This window comes from Cryptomeria japonica, chromosome 5, assembly GCF_030272615.1.
Source record: "Cryptomeria japonica chromosome 5, Sugi_1.0, whole genome shotgun sequence".
Taxonomy (NCBI): Eukaryota; Viridiplantae; Streptophyta; class Pinopsida; order Cupressales; family Cupressaceae; genus Cryptomeria; species Cryptomeria japonica.
In genome coordinates this window covers 231,900,883-231,923,449 of record NC_081409.1, presented here as the reverse complement: position 1 = coordinate 231,923,449, position 22,567 = coordinate 231,900,883, and the positions used below count along the sequence as shown (strand labels likewise).

The 22,567-nt window shown below is 38.6% G+C and overlaps 1 protein-coding gene across 4 annotated transcripts in view; it reads left to right on the top strand.

Annotated features, from left to right (window-relative positions):
- Positions 1 to 1,362: 1,362 nt before the first annotated feature.
- Positions 1,363 to 22,567, top strand: part of LOC131029091 (eIF-2-alpha kinase GCN2) — a 336,054-nt gene continuing 314,849 nt past the window's right edge. For 2 of the 4 annotated variants that reach the window (XM_057959493.2, XM_057959495.2), the window contains exon 1: positions 1,363 to 1,714. In XM_057959493.2, the coding sequence (XP_057815476.2) occupies positions 1,596 to 1,714 (119 nt within the window). In that variant the 5' untranslated portion in view covers positions 1,363 to 1,595. The remainder of the gene's footprint in view (positions 1,715 to 22,567) is intronic. The other 2 variants (XM_057959494.2, XM_057959492.2) reach the window with 1 other exon arrangement.

The following is a 22,567-nucleotide window of genomic DNA, read 5'->3' as shown; positions in this document are numbered from 1 at the left end:
CAACATAACAACTAGAACCATCCCCACACAACATCGATCTACATTACTACAAACCTAAACCACTCCATCCTCATAACAACTTAAAAACGCTAGGTTTTACAAGCCAAACACTTCCTTCACAAATAAGGCATTGAGGTTGGCTTGATCTAGCCTAGTGCTCACTTGTTGAGGAAGGCAATGAGGCTTAATTGACAACTAGCCACTCACTCCCTAAAGGGGTACACAGGTCGAATCAACAACTTAGCATTCATTGTTTAAGGGAAGTAAATATATATACATCATCTTGTAAGTCACACCCAACATGCAAGATACGAGAGCTTCTCAACCTTTTCACAAGACATATTTTCTTAGTAGCTCAGTTTTATCACTTGATTTTATAACATGCAAGGCTAATGACCACTCTGACAAGGATATTGCTACCCGATAGATCAATATTTCACTCAAAATTCCATTTCTAAAAAATGTGAAAGAGTACAATGCAATATTTTGCTCATAATATCACAACATAATCATTTTTTCTCTTTTTACAATACCACTAAACCATTTTGATCATACAATTTATCATAAAATCACTCATTATTCCAAACTAGAGACAATACCTTTTTTTATTATTCATCAATTTAAAAAAAAAATGTCACATATAATCCAACTTAGTTTATAATTAATGATAGAAGTTAGAACTATGAATTTGGTTTAGGTTAGTTCATGTTCATTGTTCATTGTTGAGGATTGACCATCTATCCCAAAGTGATAAAAATGTCTACAAACTTCTACCCATCATCTTGTCTACATGCCACTAATTTGCATTAGTTCACAATTGATGAAATTTAAGAAAAGAGTTCTTATTTACACAATATTTATAGTGAAACTTGTTATACATTTAACCGTCATTTCATGAGAAGAATGGTTAAATATTGTCCAAATCATCATATCCAAAATCTCAATTTTTATATCTTAACATTAATGTCAAATCACAAAGACTAACATATTATTATCATTTCCTAAACAAAACTTTTAGAACATATAACACTTTATCCATTAGAATTGTTTAATTAATATAAAAGTTAAGTGACAAATTGAGATATACTTTATAAAATATTTAAGCTTTCCAAAGAAAAAAACATTTGTAATTGTTTTTCTATTATTTAAAAATTATATCAAAATATCTTTACATTTATCATTAACAATATCAGATTTTGCTTATATAATTTCATAACTAATTATACTTGATAAAAAGGAACGTAATGAACACAAACACTAATATAAAAAAAAAAATAACCTTAGTGTTCACCATCAAATACATGTCCTATCACTTAATTCTTGTACCCCAGTCGTAAAATATCTAAATATAATCGCTCTACGAATTACAAAATTCCTTGTTTTATCATTTCGCTCACGCGAAGGATTTTTTTAATTAAATTCCTTGGATAGTCAAATAAATTCTTTAAATTTGGAAGATCATAGATGATGAAGCTACATTCCTTGAATGTAATGTAGGAGGACATTTCAGATCCAAGATATCTGAAAATTCTTTGTAATCATAAGGTAACAACAATCCAGAAGAACGATAACAAGAAGAAGTAAGGTTACATTCTATGGGCAAAGGCAGCAGACGGAAAAAGCACAGTAGCAGCAAAAACAAAGGCCGAATTCCCGTCAAAGATCATGTTGCTGAAGAAGACACCGATCTGCTTGCAGAAGAGATTACTGCGCTGTAATTTCACTTCTTTGTTTTTTCTCGTTTTGTTTTCCTGTTAATTGACAGAAATTTCATGCGCTGTGTTATCCGTCACTAGAAAACACTAAAACCCTAAGAATTGTAAGTTTACGAATTTAATTTGTTGTTCCCGCCATTTTTTTAATGTTATGTTATACATTTTAATGTCCACAAGTGAATTGGACTGACAAAAAGTACGTAGCTGTTAAAGTATGAAATGGACAACTTTTTAGTCCTGCATACTGTTATGTTAGGGTAGTTTAATTTGATTAATTTTGGATGTTATTTCGGCTGATGAAAAGTACACAGAGGGAGTGCTTAGTGAATCCTCAGCTAAATAAATAATAAAATACAGTGAGAGGCTCTAAAGAAATTAAAGCCAAACATATTCGACTTTAATTACAAAAGTAAGAAGAATTATACGAGCTGTTGGAAAAAACCTGTGAGATTGGAAATGTTGATGAAAAAATTTAACACTTTTTTTCTTTGTTAGAGTTCATGGATGCGAAAACTTAACGTTCGCTAATAAAAAAAATATTAAGAAAATAGCCGCTCTCTCAAAATTTAGGTGCAGCTGAGATGTAAGTAGCCACTCTCTCAACATTTAGGTAAGCTGAGATGTAAGATGCAAACACATCCCCAAACTCAAATCCATGTAAATAGCCAACTCTCTAGTTTCATAAGATTTTGGTGCAACTGTGATTTAAGCTGCGAATGAATTCCTAGATCCAGATCCTCGTATGGAGCCTGCTATCCTGACATTTTGGTGCAACTGATATATTAGCTGGAAGCTAATCCCTAAACACAGATCCATGTAAGTAGCCATTTCTTTGATATTTCGGTTTCGATTAGATGTAAACTGCAAACTCATCCCTAAATACAAATCCATTTAAGTAGCTGCTCTCTTGACATTTTGCACAGTTGAGATGTAATATGCAAACAAATCCCTAAACACAAGTTCATGTAAATAGCTAAGCACTTCACATTTCAGTGTATGTGATATTTAATCAATGCACTAGTCCCTAAACACAACTCCATCTGTGCAGTCAATTCGCTTGACATTTTGGTACAGCTGACACATAAGCTGAAAGCTAATCGCTAAACACGAATCCATTAAAGTAGCCAGTCTTGAAATTTCGGTGCTGAATTCTATCAAGTTAAGTTTGATTTGACCAAAATTTTTCCGTTTGTGTCAAACTAATCTTTCAAGATAAACAATTGACAGGACTTGGATGGATTCGGGCTACCTTCAATTTAAACTGATTCCACAGAATGTTAAAAGGATAGCGACCTTCAATACTCAAAGTAGATCACTTAAAAATTTTACTATATATTGTAACATGTAGACTTTTAGAACAAAGTTAGGGCATCTACAAAGCAAAAGCATCACTCTGAAACGATGTTATTATTGGAGAAGAGGTTGCAAAAAACACTACCAAGGTTGAATTCGGTTTCCGGTTTTGTCATGTTAAAATTTGGTAGTGTTTTAACAAACGGACGGTATATAAGGTAAAATCTCTTCAGATTGTGATGAGAAGCTCTTTTTATAATTAAAATCAGAGAACAAAGAATGAAGAGAAAATTAGAACAGGGATGAAATATTGCTGCAGAGAACAGAACAACTGGAAGACTCATTCCATAGATTTATAGATGCATATCTAAGTTACTGGTTCCGGTTCGGATTCAGGTTCGGATTCGGGTACGGATTCAGGTTCGGATTCGGGTACGGATTCGCGGATTCGGCAAATTTTTTTTTTTTGTGGGTACGGGTACGGGTTCATCTGTACATATATATATATTTTTAAATTTTTTTTAATATATATATATATATGTTCAAACTTCAAACATCAAAATTATATATGTTCACAGTTCAAACATACAAATATGAAACATACAATGTAACTTTCCCATACAATGATACATAAATGATAACAGATAAATCATAAATCATAAATCCATAATTGCCAATGCCAATAAATATTCTGATATTGATATATCATAAATCATAAATGTAATATCATATTCATAATTTGCAAAAAAGATAATATTCAAGTTTCAAGTTTCAAAATGTGAAAATGTCATGACACAATAAAGTATAAAGTTAAACATTCAAATTACAAGCCATCTATGGGATTTAAATTCCATATTCATCTTCATCTGAAGCATCCAACCCAAGCCCACGGTCATCAAGTGGTTCAAATTCAGCATCAATTGAACCAATATCAAATGGAATGCCACTCCCACTAGCTATGTCTCTCTCAAATTCCATAACCGCCTCGTCTATAGAGACTTGGCAAAGTTGTGCAACTGTAGCATCTAAATCAGCACACTCAGGGGCTAGATCCCAATTCCTTGTTACACCCTCACTATTTTCAGGGTCCTTATGTGACAACAAACGAAGGTTGGAGTGTACGTAGACCAAATCCTTAGCTTTCTTTGCACCCAAACGATTATGTTTGACTGAGTGGATGAAGGAGTATGTACTCCAATTCCGCTCAGCTGAAGAAGAACTTGCAACCTGTTAAAAGTTAAAACATAATTAGAAATTTATAAATTAAAATTATAAAATAAAAATATGATAGCATCAAATGGAATTGGAAAACTATAAAAATAAAAAATAAAAAGATACATACTTGGGAGTTAAGTTTAATTGCAAGAGGCTGCAAGTAAATGGAGCCTTGACCATGTACATACCACCACTCATCAGCATCCATCCCATATCTAGCATTAAGAGCTACAACATCATGATTTTTTGCAGATACAAATTGGCCAAACTCCCTCATGACAATATTTCTTGTCTCCTCATCTTGATATATCTTTTTAAAGGCAGCCCTATAGACCGAAGCAACCTCTGCATCTCTATATGGTGGCACCCTCCTTGGTGTTGCAAGCATCTCTGCACTATAAAATTTTGGCGTCAAAGCAAATGCTAAGAGATGTAAGGGGGTGGTCATCTTGTTCCAACGGTCAACAACAATTTTCTGCACAACTTTGAAAAATGTTTCCGTTGGGTCATTTTCTTTTCTATTTATTACTTCTTTTATTTTTTCCACCATGCAATCCATGCCATCATAAATCTCGCCCAAACATGGGCGATCAGTATCAGCATACCTGATCATGCTCATGATGGGCTCAGTGAAATTCAAAACATATTCCACATCATCCCACCATTTCTCACTAAGGATCAATGCTCTTACTTTTAGAGCTCTTTCTGTGTGGGACTGCTTCCATACACTCCACAAATTGTTGATGACCATAGAACTCAAGGCGTCTCGCACCTTCAGAAGTCGTCTTAAGACGAGCGTGTGAGATGCAAATCGTGTTTCAGCAACCTAACATGACATAACAAAATACACAACATATATCAAATGCAAGTCTATAAAAAATACAAATTTAAAACTAAAAAATTAAAAAATAAAATTTAAAATTAGTAATTATAAATTACCTTCAACAACTCCAACTTGGAGAAGGTCCTGAAAATGGCTTGTGACATATGATGATTAGTCACAAATATTTGAATCTCCTCGCCCTCCGCATAAAGTTTTTTCACCCAATCAATTTGTGTGCCAAACTTTTGCATGATTAAATTGAGTGAGTGTACTGCACATGCTGTCCAAAAGATGTGACCATATGTAGCCTCCACTATAGTCCCTGCTGCCCTACAATTTTTAGCATTGTCAGTTACAACTTGGACAACATTTTGAGGCCCCACCATGTCAATGCATTCTATCAAGATATTGGCAATGAAACTTGCATCTTTCACTTGCCCCTCACAATCCACTGCTTTCAAAAACATTGCCCCTTTAGGACACACTGCTATAACATTGATCAATGGCCTATTTTTACAATCTTTCCATCCATCAGAAACAATGGTCACACTTGTTTCCTGCCATGTATCTTTGATGACCTTCAACTGTGACTCTACGGATGCTTTCTCCTTTGCCAATAAGGTGGTTCTCACCTTTTCATACCCTGGACAAACATAATCAGAAGGTGTATTGCAAAGAGTATGCACCATGTCCCGAAAGTAAGGTGATCTAACAAGGTTGAAAGGAAGCCCATTGCCATAAAGGCAACGTCCAATTTTGGAATCTGCAATCTCTCTCAGTTCATTTTTGAAGGCAAAATCCAATGGGCCTCTTTTCCGTGAAGCCACAACATTCTGATTCTCTACTGCATCAACTGGTGGGTTTTGCATGAAAGGATGTGAACCAGTTGGTCTTGTGGAGCCAATGCTACTAGAAGGCCTCTTAGACATTGAGCTTGGATGGACAAGAGGATGATCAGTCTTTGCTTTGCTGCTTCTCCTTTCAGCATCCTCTTGTTCTCTAATATATCCCAAAACTAGAGCTTTTGAGAGCCCCTTGCCATCTGATCCCTTACAAAATTTTATTCCACGCCCAGGGATGAAACAAAGGTGGCCTTTCACTCGAAAGTATGAGCTGGTATACTCAGTGCCACAATGGTTGCATTGCCAAACAAAACCCCCACCACCAGACCCTGGCTTGATCATTGTTGTATAATGCCAAAGTGGTAAATCTTGATCAATTTTAAAGGGGGTATTTTCAGTTCGGACATTTGCAACTGAACTAGAGCTTGCACTTGCACTTCCAGTTCCAGCCATTATGTATGATTATATGAATAATGCACCTAAAATGAAAAGAGAACGCACAACATTATTGAAAAAAATTATTAAAATTTCGGTATTATAACCCCATACTATGCATACAAAGTGTAAAAAAATATACAAGACTTATTTAAAAACAATTAAAAAAACTTTAAAAAACTTTAAAAAAAATTTAAAAATTTGAAAAAAACTTGGAAAAATTCTTGAAAACTTGAAAAAAATTTAGATTCACTTACCTTTAATGGCTAAATCTTTCTTCTCCAGTGATTCCTATGCCTTTGATGCATGTCTCACACCTTCGTAGTTGTCACCTTCGAAGAAAAATACAAAAACTAAGAACCCTGATTGTAGAGAAAAAATCTTCAAAAATGCAAGTAGAATAGGTTGAATGCATGTTTTGATGCATGAAATGCATCATAGAGGGGCGGATTAGGGTTTAGATGTAAAAATAAGATTAAAAAAATTGTTTTTTAATTGTTTTTAATTGCTTTCTAACCCGTGGGCCTCGTTTTTGGGAACCCACGGGCTTGGGTTCACCCGGGTCCTCTTGGGTTCACCCGGGTCCTCTTGGGTTCACTCGGGTCCTCTTGGGTTCGCCCTGGGTCCCACCCGGGTCCTGCCCAGGTGGCTGGGTTCCCTGTGGGTCCTGCGTACAGGACCCACAGGGAACCCAGCCGCCTGGGCAGGACCCGGGTGGGACCCAGGGCGAACCAGGTTGGGACTAGGACCGGGCACGGACTAGGACCAAGACCCAGCCAGTTTAGGCAAGAACCGGTATCACAGATGTATATATTTATACATATAAAAGACACAACTACTTTCCTATAAACCTGTAAATTATATAGACAACAAACTATTATTGATTGACAGTTAACTGAAGATGTAACTAGGACTCTTACACATATTTGCACTTCTTTTGCCACATACGCAGCAACTGTTATGACTTATTCTAACACTCCCCCTTAAGAAATAATAGGATTGTGATTGACTTCTAACATATCTCTACATATTACTATAGAGGAGGAAATTTGTTACCTCTAAGATGATAAATCCTAGAGAACAAACCTATCCGCTGCTACCTCACTTAAATTGGCGCTAAGGGTGAGCCAGGGGATGAAAAATGTGAAACTAAACTAACAGATTGCAAATGAGGCTCCCAGACGACTTTGCTAAGCCTTTGTCTCAAAGAGGAGCATGCAAATCTGGGACACCAACGCGGCGCGCTGTCGTCTTGTACGGACGAGGTACAGAGACGTTACAAAAAGTCACAGACGCAACTATATTATTGAATAAGCCCAAAAAATGACAAAACTAATCTAGTGGCACAGAAGATAAAATGCTAGCACTAAGTAAAAAGAGTAAGGGAAACTCACAACCAGTCCACGATTGAAGCCTCCCGCAAGATGATAACTTTCTCACCACTACAAACCTGCACACAAACGAGAAAGGAAAATGTTGGGGGTTGTGTTTTGGAGTCTGCCTCAGTCAGACCCCCGTTTTGATGTTTCCACCGCCATAGACAACCCAGATAGTAGCAACGATAGAAAGATAAAATGACAAGGATGGAAACAAAATAGATAAGCAATTGGCAAACTAGATAGAAACTATAGATATTGAAATAAAAAGGGATAAAGATCACTCGGACAAATGGAGTTGAATTCCAAGAGCTCTCCAAAGGTGACAATAATGATGGGAATTGAATAGAAAACTTACGAATATTGCTCAAGAAAATCACCCAAAAGCTTCACTTTGCAAGAAAATGATCAAGAATGTCAAGAATCCCCCAAAATGCCTCCAAATGGGAGAGATATAGGCTCTGGAAGGAAAACCGACGTCAGAGGGCACAGTAGGGGCGTTACGATTCCTTTTAGGTGTAGGTGTAACGCTCAAACAGCCACTTGCGGACTGTCAAATTCGCGGGATGCTAGCACGCCGCATGGATGTCTCCGCGCCGTGCTAGGGTCCTAAGGATGACAAGTCGACAGAGTTGGTAATATTCCAATCTGGAGCTGACAAAGTGATCCTGGTGGATAAGAAGACAAAAATGACAACACACAACCTCCAATGATGTGGAGGAAGGTGCCATTTGTTGCGCTCAATTGTACAAGGTGTGATTTTTGATATTACAGTTACAAACCAGGGCTTAAACTAACTAGCAACATAAAACAAAACAGTATATTATGTAGAAGCTATTCTTTGAAAATAATTCTTGGACCAATAAGACTTCTTCAAGTTGCTCCCAATTGCCGGTATAGTCGTGCAGCTATCATCCAAGTTCCCAACATCATTGGACACCTTTTGCACATGAAGTGTCTCATCACCCTCGTAAAGGTCTGATGCTGAACTTCCAGATTTTCGGGTCTGCCCTGAACTATTGGACACCAATCCTCACATGTATGTCTCATAACCTCAATGAGGTATAGTTTCTCTGATCCGTTAGCACCTCAGACTATTTCAGCATCGATCTAGTCTCTACTGCATCCTTTCCTATCTTCAAAGCATTGGCCTCTTCAAAATAGGGTAAGTTCTTCATCTTCAATGATGTCATCATCACTAACATCTGGTGGTTCCCCAGCAACAGCTATATTTACTGATACTTTTACATAGCCTTTGAAAAGGTCATTTGCACAAATTTAACAATTAATTGCAGTATGACCTAATTTCTTGCAGTAGTAACATTCAATCTCATTCTTACTTGACATTCTCTTTACTATCCTTTTCTTTGAGTATAATGCAACTTCAAGCTGAGCATCTTTTCTTGAATCTCCTTTAACTGCACTCTTTTCTTCAACTAAGAACATTGAAATCACATCTTCTAAAGTCTGTGACGACATCTGACTAAGAGGAAATATAACATTGTTATATTTTGAAGGCAAACCATTCAACAAAATAGCTTTAGCATCTTCTATATCAACCACAACACCAACTTCTTCTAGTTGTTTGATGAGAGATATCAGATTGCTTATGTGGTTAGACATAGTAATATTATCAGACATCTTGAATCTAAATAATTGCAGCTTCAAAGAGAACTTTGTATTTGTTGCTTTGCTCCAAACAACTTATTTAATTCATCCCAGATTTCTTTAGATGATTTTTCTAAATCAACATGATGTAATTCTGAATCTGAAAGAGCAAGACCAATAATGGACTTGGCTTTCTCATCTCTATTTTCCCAATTAATTTTCTTGTTAACATCTGTAGGTACTACTTCAGTGCCATTAACTATATCCCATAAAGTTTTATTCATCATTTGCATTTGCATTTTCACCTTCCATGTGTGAAAATTATGACCATTATATTTTCCTTGAGGTACATCCATTTTCAAATACTTTTATGATGAAAGACAACAAAATACCTTTGAATGTTGCACAGTAGCAGGATTTCAACAGCAGCAGATTTACAGATATAAACTTTGAATGCCAACTTTCAAATTGGGCACATACAAAACATGGAGATTAAATAGTGATAAGGATTTTTATCTCTTATACATCAACTTTGGCTTCTTTACCTCTTCAACTTTGACGCACTCAATCCTGATCAGAAAGTGTTTGACTACAGATTCAAAGCAGAGAAAAAATATTTTCTTTCCTTCTGCACTGCAGCTTAACCAATTGCAGGTCTCTGATGTCTTTTGGATGCAGCCACGTTCCAGCCAGTCGATGCTTCCACCTCAATTCCACACAGCAGCAAATATGTACCCTCACATACTCTGGCAGAAAATTTCTCCAATTGGGCATACAGGCACAAATTGCAGGCTCTGATACCAATTGAAAATCAGAGAACAAAGAATGAAGAGAAAATCAGAACAGAGATGAAATATTGCTGCAGAGAATGGAATAGCTGGAAGGTTCATTCCATAGATTTATAGATGTATATATTTTTACATATAAAAGAATCAATTACTCTCTTATTCATGGCGGCTTTGTTGGGTGGGTTCATGCAATTCAATCCCTTGAATGGATGAAATTTCTCCTTCCTCTATTTGGTTACCCGGTTCGGCTGATTCGACGACCCTTAGCTCGGATTCCAGCATGTCGGGTGCAGGAGGATTAGCAACCCCAAATGCATCAATATCACTCTGGGAAGGCGGAGCAGGTATATAATCTAGTTCTACTACATCATCGGACGAACTAGGGTCCTTTGACGATGAAGTGACCTCTGGTCTCCTAATGGGGGTCTTTTCCCTTCTTGTTCTTTTGGATGTCCGAGTTCCTCTGCTGGCCTTAGCCTTCTTCCTTTTCTCAGGCTTTTCAATCTCTTCCTTAGGTGCATTGGAAGTTCCTTCATCTTCGGAGGACTAAGAATCAAGGCTACCCATTAAGTGGTAAGTGAACTGGACTCCTTCATGAATTAGTCACTCAATCTGTTGATGCAACCATTGGTCTGTATATCTTCCTGGGGCTGCCATGACTGCCTCAAAATCAGTGATCGGGTCCTGCGACCAATCAACACCTGGTAGAAGATGCCTTACTGCCTCAAATTCCCGGACTTGCAGACAATTCCTTGAATCTGTGAGTTGATCTGGGACTCGGCGGTATTCGAAGAGTCGCATCTGCTGCACACTCAGCCTTGAATATTCGTGCCTATGGACCTCATAGTCATCAGAGCGGTTTTTCCAATAATCTTCAACTGATTCTTTTGCTCTGTATCGCTTGCCATAGGCTCTCTTTGCCAGATTGTCATGATCGAAGCATTTCCTTGGAAAATGCTCCTGTAGGCCATAAGAGGCTAGCTCTGCAAAGGATTCTTCCGCGTAGGATGGGCTCTTTTGATGGACATCCTAGTTGCCTATAATCATGGGGAATGCAAATCCAGCTTGCTTCTTGTCCCTGAGTAAGCTGCCTGCTGGACGTGACTGCCTTGCGACCTCCATAAGAACTATCTTGTCAGTTGGGTACCGTGGAAGTCGGAGAGGGGCACCATCAAAGCCAGCTATCCGGATGTAGGAGAACCTTGGGAACTGGATGAACCAGGTACCATATCTTTGTACTAGAATAGTAGCTTGCTCTGAGAGCCTTATGTGTAATCCTCCCTGCATTAGCCTGACCAGGCGCATTGTGAAGGCGTCATTGATGTGCTCATATTGACCAACCGCATAGGCCGGGCTGTTCTTTTCTCTTTGAGTGATATCCTGATAGTGTAGTTGTGGGTAACAATTATATACTTTTACCTGATCAGGTCCATTCCCAATTTCACCTTTCATTATTAAATCGGGCAGTGGCTGGTTCCTGGCGAATATATAGACCAAATAGGAGGTCATAGTGAAGTACTTCTTTGTCTCAAGTTCGATCAGCTGAGTGTGGATGTTGTCGCTTATGATCTGGGCCCAGTCAAACTTGGATTTCCCAGCGAAGACCTGTTTTGTGAAGTAAAACATCCACTCTTCAAAGTAGTTGGATTGGGGAAGTCCCATAATCCTGCTGAGCAATGTGACCATGTCCCCATGCTCGTTGTGAAAGTCGCTTCTAGGGGTTTCTTTTCCAATCTTGACGCTTGGAGGTCTTCTCTCCTTGTACCACTCTTCATTCATTAGTGTTCTGCACCTGGCGGGATTCATATCATACACCCCTTGTGCTTTGTCAATAGTTGTTGCTATAGGGTTGTTTGGGAAGGGAATGTCAAATGCGTCGCCAATGGCCTCGGGAGTGAAGTTAGCGAGGACCATGTCCTCGAGGAGAACCAATCTAGAACTTGGCTGGTAATGCCGGGCCGCCTCTACTACTAACTCATAGTTTTGAACTGTTGGAGGAAATCCCGCCGCTTGGGTGATGCCACTTTCCATCATTTGCCTAGGCCTGCCATAGGCGTTAGGGGAGAACACTCGGTTCTTGAAATCTTGGATGTCAATATGGCCCAAGTCAGTATCACTGACATTGTCTCGGACACTCTGAACTTTTGACTCCCTCAGTCCCCCTCTTTGATATTGATACTTCATCCTTTCGACTTTGCGAGGGATATTTGATTTGGATGCTTGCGATGTCTTGGCTGTAGCAGGCATCTTTGATGATTCTACCGCCGATTTAGGCATTTATCCTGCACAGGCGGACACGGATTACGAGGCGATATAGGGGAAGTAAAGCGGGTTAGATAAAGAATATGCCAGCATACAAGGATCAATTCAAAAACCGAATTGAAAGAACTACATGATATCGCTAGCTAAAAGCTTTATTGATTTAAACATAAATATTTATGAAGCTTTTTGATTGCGGATTTATACTTAGGCATTAATTTCAAAATGAACAAAACTTGAGAAATTTTCCTAAGTCTGAAAATGCATTTTTTGGTTAATTCCGAGACTCTGTTTTCAGTTGCCTTGCATGACGCCTTACAAACGAAAAAAGATGCGTTTTTCAAGACTTAATCATTTTAATCAATTTTTTGGCACACACATCTATCCAATTTGCAAATATTTCAAACGATCGAGAGAGGTGAAGTACACTTACCTGGCGAAAATGAATGACGCGAATCCGCACAACTTGCAAATTTGAATGGAAGAGTTTTGCAATTTTTTGAATTTTAACGGTTAACTTCCTATTCAAATTTTCACGCCAATGGTTTGAAAAGAACTTGCAATTTTTCATTCAGACTTAGCAATTTGATTACCTTGGCGACTTTGGCGATTTATTTCAGCGTGATTTTATCTTGTGCGTTTTCACTTTACGGCTTCAAACTTGGGCGATTTTACCTTATGCGAACTATAGCAGATGGAGGGGGTTTTCAAATTTTACCGCACGATCTGGGGAGTCTTTGCAAACTCCAAACACTCTTCACTTATCCATCTAGGTCATGATTTTCGGGAGTTTTGCCGATTTCGAGGGTTTGTGAAAAAAACGCGATCTTCTCCTTCAATGCAAACTTCGGGTTTTTCGAGCTTCCCTTCCGAACTTCTGAAGAAATCGCGATTTTCGGCTATTGGGAGGAGTTTGCAAATTTCACCTTTTACGCACCTTACCCTAACTTCGGGTTCTTAAGGCAGTTTGCAAACTTTGGATTTTGACGTTTATCCCTTCCTGTGCGAATTTAAGAGCTTTGGAGGGTTTTGCGAGCTTCACTTTCCACGCACCTCTCTTCAGAATGCGCCTTTGGCAATTTGAAGAGGTTTTTTAAACTTTTCCCTTCCACGCACTTCACCCTTGTATGGCGAATTTCGGAGCTTTTAGTGCGTTTGCAAAGTGCTTTGGAGGGTTTTGCGAGCTTCACTTTCCACGCACCTCTCTTCAGAATGCGCCCTTGGCAATTTGAAGAGGTTTTTTAAACTTTTCCCTTCCATGCACTTCACCCTTGTATGGCGAATTTCGGAGCTTTTAGTGCGTTTGCAAAGTGCGGCACTTTGGCCCCTTTTGCTAATTTTAAACTTTTGAAGAAATCGCAATTTTTGCCCAAATCGCGATTTCTGCGATTTTCGCCCAAATCGCGATTTCTGCGATTGGGCGTAGTTTGTCAATTTTCGGACCTTTGGTGGCCTTTGTCAATTTTGGACTTCTCGCGTTTTTAGCAGAAAGTGCGAACTTCGACACTTTTAGCCTTTTTGCCAAGTTTTCATTTTCCACGCATTTTACCTCTTCACGCGATTTTCGGTGCTTTTGGGATTTTTACAAAGTTCGGACCTTTTACACCCTTTGTCAACTTTGGCGATTTCAGGTGTTTTGAAAATTTCGCAATTTAAGTGCTTCTTGAGAATTTCGGACCTTTGGGGCATTTTGCCAACTTCTCACCTTTTCTAACATTTTGGCTTAAAGGTCCGAATTTTGGCCCTTTGAGGCATTTTGCCAACTTTTCACTTTTTCTAACATTTTGGCTTAAAGGTCCGAATTTCGGCCCTTTGAGGCATTTTGCCAACTTTTCACTTTTTCAGCTGGTGAAAATCAACATTCATACAAATCCTGCAAACCCCTAAAAACATCATGTAATCTCTCTCATTTTCTTATGCGAAAATCAACGTCTTTGGGTCCTCATGCGACCTTCAGATGCTTTATCCTTTATTTGGCGGATTTCGCCAACCTCTATCATCACACGCCTATCTAAGGTGATTTTACAAGCTAAGGTCATCTCTTGGAATTCGTGCCCGAGGGCTCAACTGACCTCATGGAATCACAGGCTCCTTTGTTCAACATCACCATCTCACGGACTGATGCGGGCTCGCTCGAAAGGACGCGAGACACTCTGCGCGGAACTCAACAGGGCGAAGACGGAAAAGGCCCTCAAAAGGAAAGGGGACCCTCTCGGCGACAGGGAGCGTGTGCAACGCACAACAGTATGGTTTCATGTTATTTTCATATCTCTATGTGAGTTTTCAGATTTACATATCATTCATTTTCAGATTTACATTATTGCTTTAGATCAATATTGCATTTGTGATTTGAAGCATTTACATTATGTTCATTTAGGGTTTTTACTCCAAACATAGGGTAGAACTCTAGTTTTGCATTTTAGCTCATTAGGATCTTACAAGCAAATGAGATTCTAGGGCACACACACTTTTCAATACTTTATTGGCTATTTGTGTAGGTGGAAATCACCAAAACAAGTGGTTTGACTAAGGGAAAACCCTATATAGCCACAAACACACCATTTTCCAGCTTGCAGGTACAGTTACATGTTTCCGTTGGAGCTGCAAGTTTCCAAGAAGTCTCAGTCAATAGGTGCTGATCTAGAAATAGGACCCGGACCTTTGGGATTGGAGTGCCCAGTGCCTTGGTCCCAGGACTAGAGCGCTCAACACCTTGGTCCTCCTCATTCAGGTGCAAAAGTTGGTAGTTTTGATATGGAGGGCTTCAAGTTGTAGACTTTCAGTTTCTGGCTCAGTTCAGCAATAGGGACCAAAGCACCCAATGCCCTCGTCCAGCTCAATCAGGCTCAAATTTCAGTGACAGGTGCACATCAGAATTCCCTTTTCAGCCTTGTATTCTATTTCTCAGTTTCAGTTTTGTATTTGTCTATTATTTGCTGCTATCTTATTGCTCTCATACTTTCACTAGCTTAGTTTGTTTGCATCTTACATTTGACTCATTTCCCTTTCATATCAGCAAAGGAATAAAAACCCTAAGAGTATTCCTTGACTCTCTTTCGCAAGAGTTAGTCAAAGTGAATCACTTCCTTAGGCTCTTTCGTATTCCAATGTATGGATGAAAGTGGGATTAGGTCCTAGTTTACCCGATCCCATTTTTCACCATCACAACAATATATGCTATAACTACTAAGTAGTAATCTTTCTAATCCATCATTTCTTAGATTTACATAATTGCATGATTGTATAGAAATTTCTAACTTATGTGTAGGTTCATCCAAGAAGAAGATACAAGGGGGATGGAAATTGCTTGAGGACAAGCATATTCAAGAGGGGGAGACTATGATATCCCCATACTTTCGGCCAAACAATTTTGGAAGTCTCTAAGATGTTGGTTGAAAATTTTGTACACTTGAGGAAATATACAAAATTGTGGTTTCAACCACAGCACACGAGTAAAAACTCTCCTAATTAAGGGAAGGCTCCCCCTATCTAACTACAACTTGGAAAGTAAAATGGGATGGGACAACAATCTTTCTTCTTTTTTCAAGAAAGACAATATCCTTTTCTCTTCACAGAAAAGGATAGCGATTGAATAACAGCAGTAACCACTTTAAAGTGAAATAAGAGAAAGGAAATGAAGTTTCCTGAAAGCGCAAAGACTTCCGTCACTTCCTTCGGGACGGGATAGCAATATCAAACTCAAAGACTTGACTATTGGAAGTCCTATCTACCCTTTGCTATACTAAATTTTACAATGAATAAAAGACAACAACTCAAAGACTGGAATAATTTATTCTTTTAACACAAAGACAAGAACTAATGCAAGCTCAAAGACTTGCTACTATTTCTTATCAAACAATAATTTTTCTCAAGAATGGACGCAAGCTCAAAGACTTGTTGCTCCTTCAAGAGAGTTTCCTATTTTAATTAATCTTCTCTACTTGCAGCTCAAAGACTTCAAATTAGATTGGACTAAGCTCCTTTAGAAACACTTGGCATAGAAGAAATAAAAGATTCAAACTCAAACATGTAGCTCAAAGACTCAAAACTTGAGTAATCTTTCTTTATTATTCTTCAAAAACTTTCAATCCACATACATAAGCTCAAAGACTTCTTGCTGTAAATTTGGCAGAGTTTTTGCTTGCTTTCAAAAAGATATATTTACAATGGACCTCTCAAGTATTTATAGAGGAGGAGCCTTGAGAAAAAGGTGGGAGGATCCTAACTAACTTGAGAGATTCTCTCAACCACCAAGACTCATTCAATAAATAACTGAGACTTCATTAATTAACTAAGAGTTACTCTAACTAACTAAGACTTATTCCAACTACAGTCCTAATCGGACACAACTTGTAGTTGCCTTACATGTAATTACAAAAGTGCAAGTAATGTGTAACTTGCATTTTACAAAAATTACTTTTACATGTAACTTGTCAAAACAAAATTACAACTAAAGATTACAAAAGAGGGAAAATTCAACTAAGTGTTGAAAAACACTTAAGTTGCATTTTGTGAAGACACGAATCTTTGAAATTTCCGGATGCTTGCTTGTAGTTCCTCGGGATTTGGTTCATGGGTGTTCTTAGCAACAACCATAGTCTTCACAATAGTGTCGTGACAGCGGAGGAGCGTAGAATTGTCTTTATCCAGGATAGACTGGATCTCGTGCAAAAAGGCTTGGTGTTTCATCAATGCTTGAATTGAAGCTGCCGAGAATTGTTCGCTCCTCCATTCATTATGAATCCTCATTTGTAAATCAGCAAGAACCTCTTCTTTTGGAATTAGCTCTCCATCCTGACTTACTATATTGCAAGAGGCCCTTTCGCAATGTGAGACAATACCTCGATAGACTTCATCCCGGAATCTCCTTGCATCACTGATCTCCTCAATGAGGGATTTAAGAACAAGGGTTTTGTTTTCCATGAGTTCCTCAAATTCCAAGTACATGACCCTGGAAGAGATGATGGCGTGCTCCTCCAAAATACTCAGCTGTTGTTGGGGCATGGTACGCCAGATTGCCAGACTTTTCTCAACACTTTCTAGATTCTTTTTGAAAGTGTTAGAAGTCTGATCTAGTTTCTCCTCAATGGTTTCCAACTTAGACATTATTTGAAAAATGTCTTTTACCACTTGTATACATTGATCATGAAGCTGATCAACCCAGGAATCCAGTGCTTGTACTTTCTGAGCAGCCCTTTCCACTCCACGAATCGATTCTTGGGAACCAAAAGAACCTATGGAGTTACTCCCTTCAGCAGCAGGTTTTGTGATTTTATGAATGGCTGCCATGAGCTGTCGGTTTTCTTCTTCTAGCTTGTCTTTCTTTGCAAGAAGATCGTCACACCTTTGCACTAGTGAAGCAACAGAAAACTGAGCATCATGTTTAATGACCTCATGTGTTTGCTTGCCCAATTCTACCCTTGTAACCTTATAATCAGCAGTTGACATTTCATCAAGTGGTTTATCTGCAATAGGTTCCACAATTTCAGCTACTTTCATCTTGTTGCTATCAACAGTTACCTTAGAGATAGTCTTCGCCTTCTTAGCAACTTTGGATCTGGACTGTTTGAGTTGCTGGTAGTCAAAGGCATCAGGTGAGATCTCTTGCTTCTTTCTTTTCGGGGTGAAAGAACTAAGCCATGGAGGCAAAGTCATCAACTTACTTCCAGTAGCAGCCGTAGGCAAAGGAGAAGCAGTTTCTGTTTGAATTACCGTGGTTACCCTGGGAGGAATATCTGTTTGAATAGCGACCACGGTTTGCTCAGTTACCAATGGACATGAAGATTGCCTCGTGAATTCTTCAAAACCAGAAGTGGAAGTATCAATTTCTGATAACTGAATGCAAGTGGGATTATCTTCAGGAACTTTCAACACACTTTCTCGTTGTTGATCAGGAGAAGGCTCGTATGCTGAAATGGGAACTGCATTTTGAGGAGACTCATCTATGAGCAAATCGGGAGGAGAAAGAGGCGTCTCAATGGAAACTGGAGGAATGACCTCGTGAGGCGAGTCTGAAACTGGAGACTTAGGTGCATCGTTAGATTGCTGCCCCTCTTCTGGATTATCCAGATCGATCACCCGAACATGGAACCGTGATTTCTCCTTCCCACAAGTAGTCGTCTCCTCAGGAGGAAGCAGTACTGCACGACTAACTCGTAATTTGATCCTTGTGCCTGAAGATGAAGCACCCTCTTTGTTATCAATCTGAATCTCAGACTTTCGTCCAAGAGGCCCTATAGAATCATCTTCTTTACCAACCTTGATTTTGATAAGTCTAATAGCATTACTTTTCAGCCATGCGTTAGTGTTGGCCAAGATAGGCTGAAATCTGTCAAGGATGGAGACGCACTCCTTGTGTGACCATTGGATCAAAGGAAGTGGAGCTTCCTCAACCCTTCGTGAAATGTATTCAGGATCAAGTATATGCCCGTCATCGATCATCCCTTGTGGGATATCCGCCAAGTTCAAGTCAACAATTTGCTCAACAGTGAGCCTGCAGTAATCCATCTTCAGAACTTCGGCTTCCGTGCGGAGATCTACCCAGATGTCTTCAATGCGACGAACATGCACAAAGGATTTCTTGATCTTCTCCTTCATACCTCTATAATCAAAATCAGCTCTATGTTTGAACCTCTTAAGCTTGATTTCCTGCAATTCAGCCTCCATGGCCTTAGCCTTCACAGATGTGACAAGGGAGTATCGACCAATTTTCAATGGGTTTGTGCTAGAGATCCCCATTCCAACCTTGTGTCTAGCAGACTGAAAAGTATGAACAGCCATGATCTGTCCTCCCAACTCCATAAGAATTATCTTATCGGTTGGGTATCTTGGAAGCATGTATGGCTGTCCATCATAGCATCCAATCCTCATATAGGTGAAGGTGGGAAATTGTAGGAATAAACACCCATACTCAGACACTTTGACCCATGCCTCATCTGATACTCTTTTGTTTCTGAGATCCACGTCAAACTGACACATGAAATATCCGAAGAATGCATCTTGGACTCTTCTGAAATGCAGTCTGCTAGGTTTCAATGGCAACTGGTTATAATATTCCCAAACTGGTATAAGCGAGCGATCACCCTTAGTAGAAAGACCTGGAAAGTGTCTAAGTGACGCTGCTAAATATACCAAATAAGAATTCATGAAGAAGGTCATAGTGGTAGGAACTGCTGCAAGTTGTTCACACAAAGCATCGCTGATGATTTCACCCCATGAAATGTGATGCAACTGCCGTATGAACATAATGAATTGATACATCCATGGCTCAAAGACATTAGAGTGCTCAAGGCCCATCATCCTGCTGAGAAGAGTGATGGTGTCTCCTACCTCCCACTTGAAATCACAACGGTACAATTTTGCCCAACTTGAGAAGGAAGGACGTGGCTCTTGGATCCACCTATTGATGTGTCGCTTGCAATCTTTTTCCCTTTTCACATAATACTCTGCTGCACTTTCTTTGGTGATTTCCATATAAACAGGTGCAGGAGGTATTTTGAAGACCTTCTCGATTGTATCCGCATCAAGACGAATTATAGCTTCACCATCATCATTTTTAATGACCCTTAACTCTTTGTCAAAATGATGGGCGCATGCAAGAACGAACTCAGGTTCTAGGGCAGCCACTGGGAAAGAATATGCATGATGGATATGGCTGTCCAACAACTGCTGCAAGTTGTTATCCTGTGGATCTTCTACCCTGTTGATGAATTCTGCCATATCAACGTGCCCTATTTCCGTGTCCCTGATGCGATCCAAAGGAGAAGAAACCTGGGAAGGTGCAACCTCATTCTGGTATTTGTCATATTTGTATTTCATTTTCTTTGGAGTTGGCGATGCCGGCAAATTTGACATTGATTGTGAACCTGGAATGCTGTGATGAAGACTTAAAAGAGTTAAGGCAACATCATAATCAGCTGCAAATATCATTCTTCCTTCTTTAAATGGGTAAAACTTTGATCTCTAAATTTTACGGTTTTGTGAGAGGAAGAGGGGAGATATGGAGAAATGGGAAAATCTTGACTTTGACCAATTTCGGATCTTGGGAAAATTTTCGCAAGTATACAAGTTGGAAAGGACATACATGCAATCGGGGTTTTAAAACCCGAATACAAGTACACTTGTAAATTCGAAAATGGAGAAATGGACGAAAAACGAGATTCTGACTTGCGGGAAATGATGGAAATGGAAAGTACGGATATGGGGAGCGTGAATGAATAGAAACGGGAATATTCGGGAAAGTCATTTTTATGAAAATGGGAAGAACTCTTCAACATGTACTCCGGTTTTTAAAACCCGAATTTGCAAGGGAGGGGTATTTCACACTTTTCAAGCTTGGAATTTTAACAAAAAATGATTAAATTCCTTAACCGTAGGGGAAGAACAAGAATTTCCAGCGAACTTGTAATCGAGATTAAAAATCCCGAAAACAAGTTAAGAAGGAATTTTGAGAAGAACAATGCAATTCAACAATTGCATATCAAGGGGAAGATTTCTTTCACAAAAACCAAATTTTTTGGGGAAGAACATCACATGCCAAAAAATGTAACTAATAACGAAAAATAAAGAAAACAAGAAAATAATAAAATGAAGACAAGAAAAGAAGGAGAACATACCTTTCTTAAAAATGCAAAATGCTTCTCCAATAATGCAACAATTCTTGAAATGAAGAAGCAAAACCGGTGAAAAGGAGCAATCCGGAAAATCAAACCCTTATCACGTTTTTTGTAAAAATGCCCCAAATATAGCAGCAATCTTAAACTTGGAGGACCAAAATGCCAATGAGAGTGTGCATTAGAGCAAAACGCCTAAGGTAGAAGAAGAAGCAATGATCCAAATGATTGAAAACGCTGCCAAAGGGAGAAAACGTGGCCAAAGGAAATCACGTGGCCACCATAATAAACTCCAACGGCATCATCATATGGTGCGAAAAACCTCTCACCCTCCATGCCTTAGTAGGAAAGGACAAAATGATTTAGGAGTGTGCAAATTTATGAAGTAAAAAAGCGCCCAAAATGTGGGTTTAAAGAACCACGTTTTTGCTGATTTAGCTCCAAAAACCAGTCAATATAACCTCCATTTGGCATGAAAGATGTTGATGATTGCATGAAAATAGGATAGAAGTAAAAACGCCTTTCCTCCATAAAAAATCTCCACAAAAAATTGCTTTGAAATCTTCAACAAATCAATTTTTCATGCAAATCGGGTTTTGGGAGACACATGACAAGTTCGATTTGTCCAAAATGAGGCAAATCGGGTTTTAGAGAGAAAATAACAAGTTTTATTTTCACTTTTCCCACTTTCATGCCAAAATCGGGTTTTTTAAGACAAACAGCAAGTTTAATTTTTCACTTTTTTACTCATGAAGCCAAAATTGGGTTTTTTTGGACAAATGACAAGTTTAAAATTGTCAAAAATGCATTTGCAAGGCAAAATCGGGTTTTTTGGAGCAAACTGCAAGTTTAAAAATACTTGTAAAAGGGAAATAAAATCCCTACAACAAGTTAAAAACACTTGCACATATGTAATGGGGATTTAAAATCCCTACTACATGTAAAAACCATTAAAGTAGGGGTTTTTTGAACAAACTGCAAGTTTACTTGCAGTTGAGCCAAAAAATCCCTATTTTAACTAAAAATGAACAAAAAACAATAAAAAGATAAAAACATTAAAGGGGAAACTTAAAATAAATTACAAGTGACATATTTAAAATAAAAGTGCACATGTAATTGATCAAAAATTCCCCTACAAAGACCATAACAATGAATATCATTAAAACTTGCAGTTTGAAGAAAATTCTCCCCCTGCAGTCTGAGTTTTAAAACCCGAAATTGAAGGAAAGGCATAGCAAACGAACCCAGAATTGGACGAAATTCGAAACGTAGTTCGAGAATGGACTGAGGATCAAGCCAGTCCAAGGATTAGTCGAAATTCTGCCTCGGGAAGCATGCCACAGAGTAAAAATTTCAATTTTTTCATAAAAATTTCACCGTAGTGGTCCTTCATTTTTGAAAACAAAAATGAGGACAACATAAGAGACAAAATTGCACACTAATATGGTTTGTATTCAATAGTTAACAGGGTAGCAGAAGAAGACCCGATCACACTAATCCTTGCTGTTAAAACAAATTCAGTAAAACACTAATCATAAGGCGTTATAATACTAAACCGACTTCTTGATGACTTAAGGCTACATATGGAATGGTGTGATTTT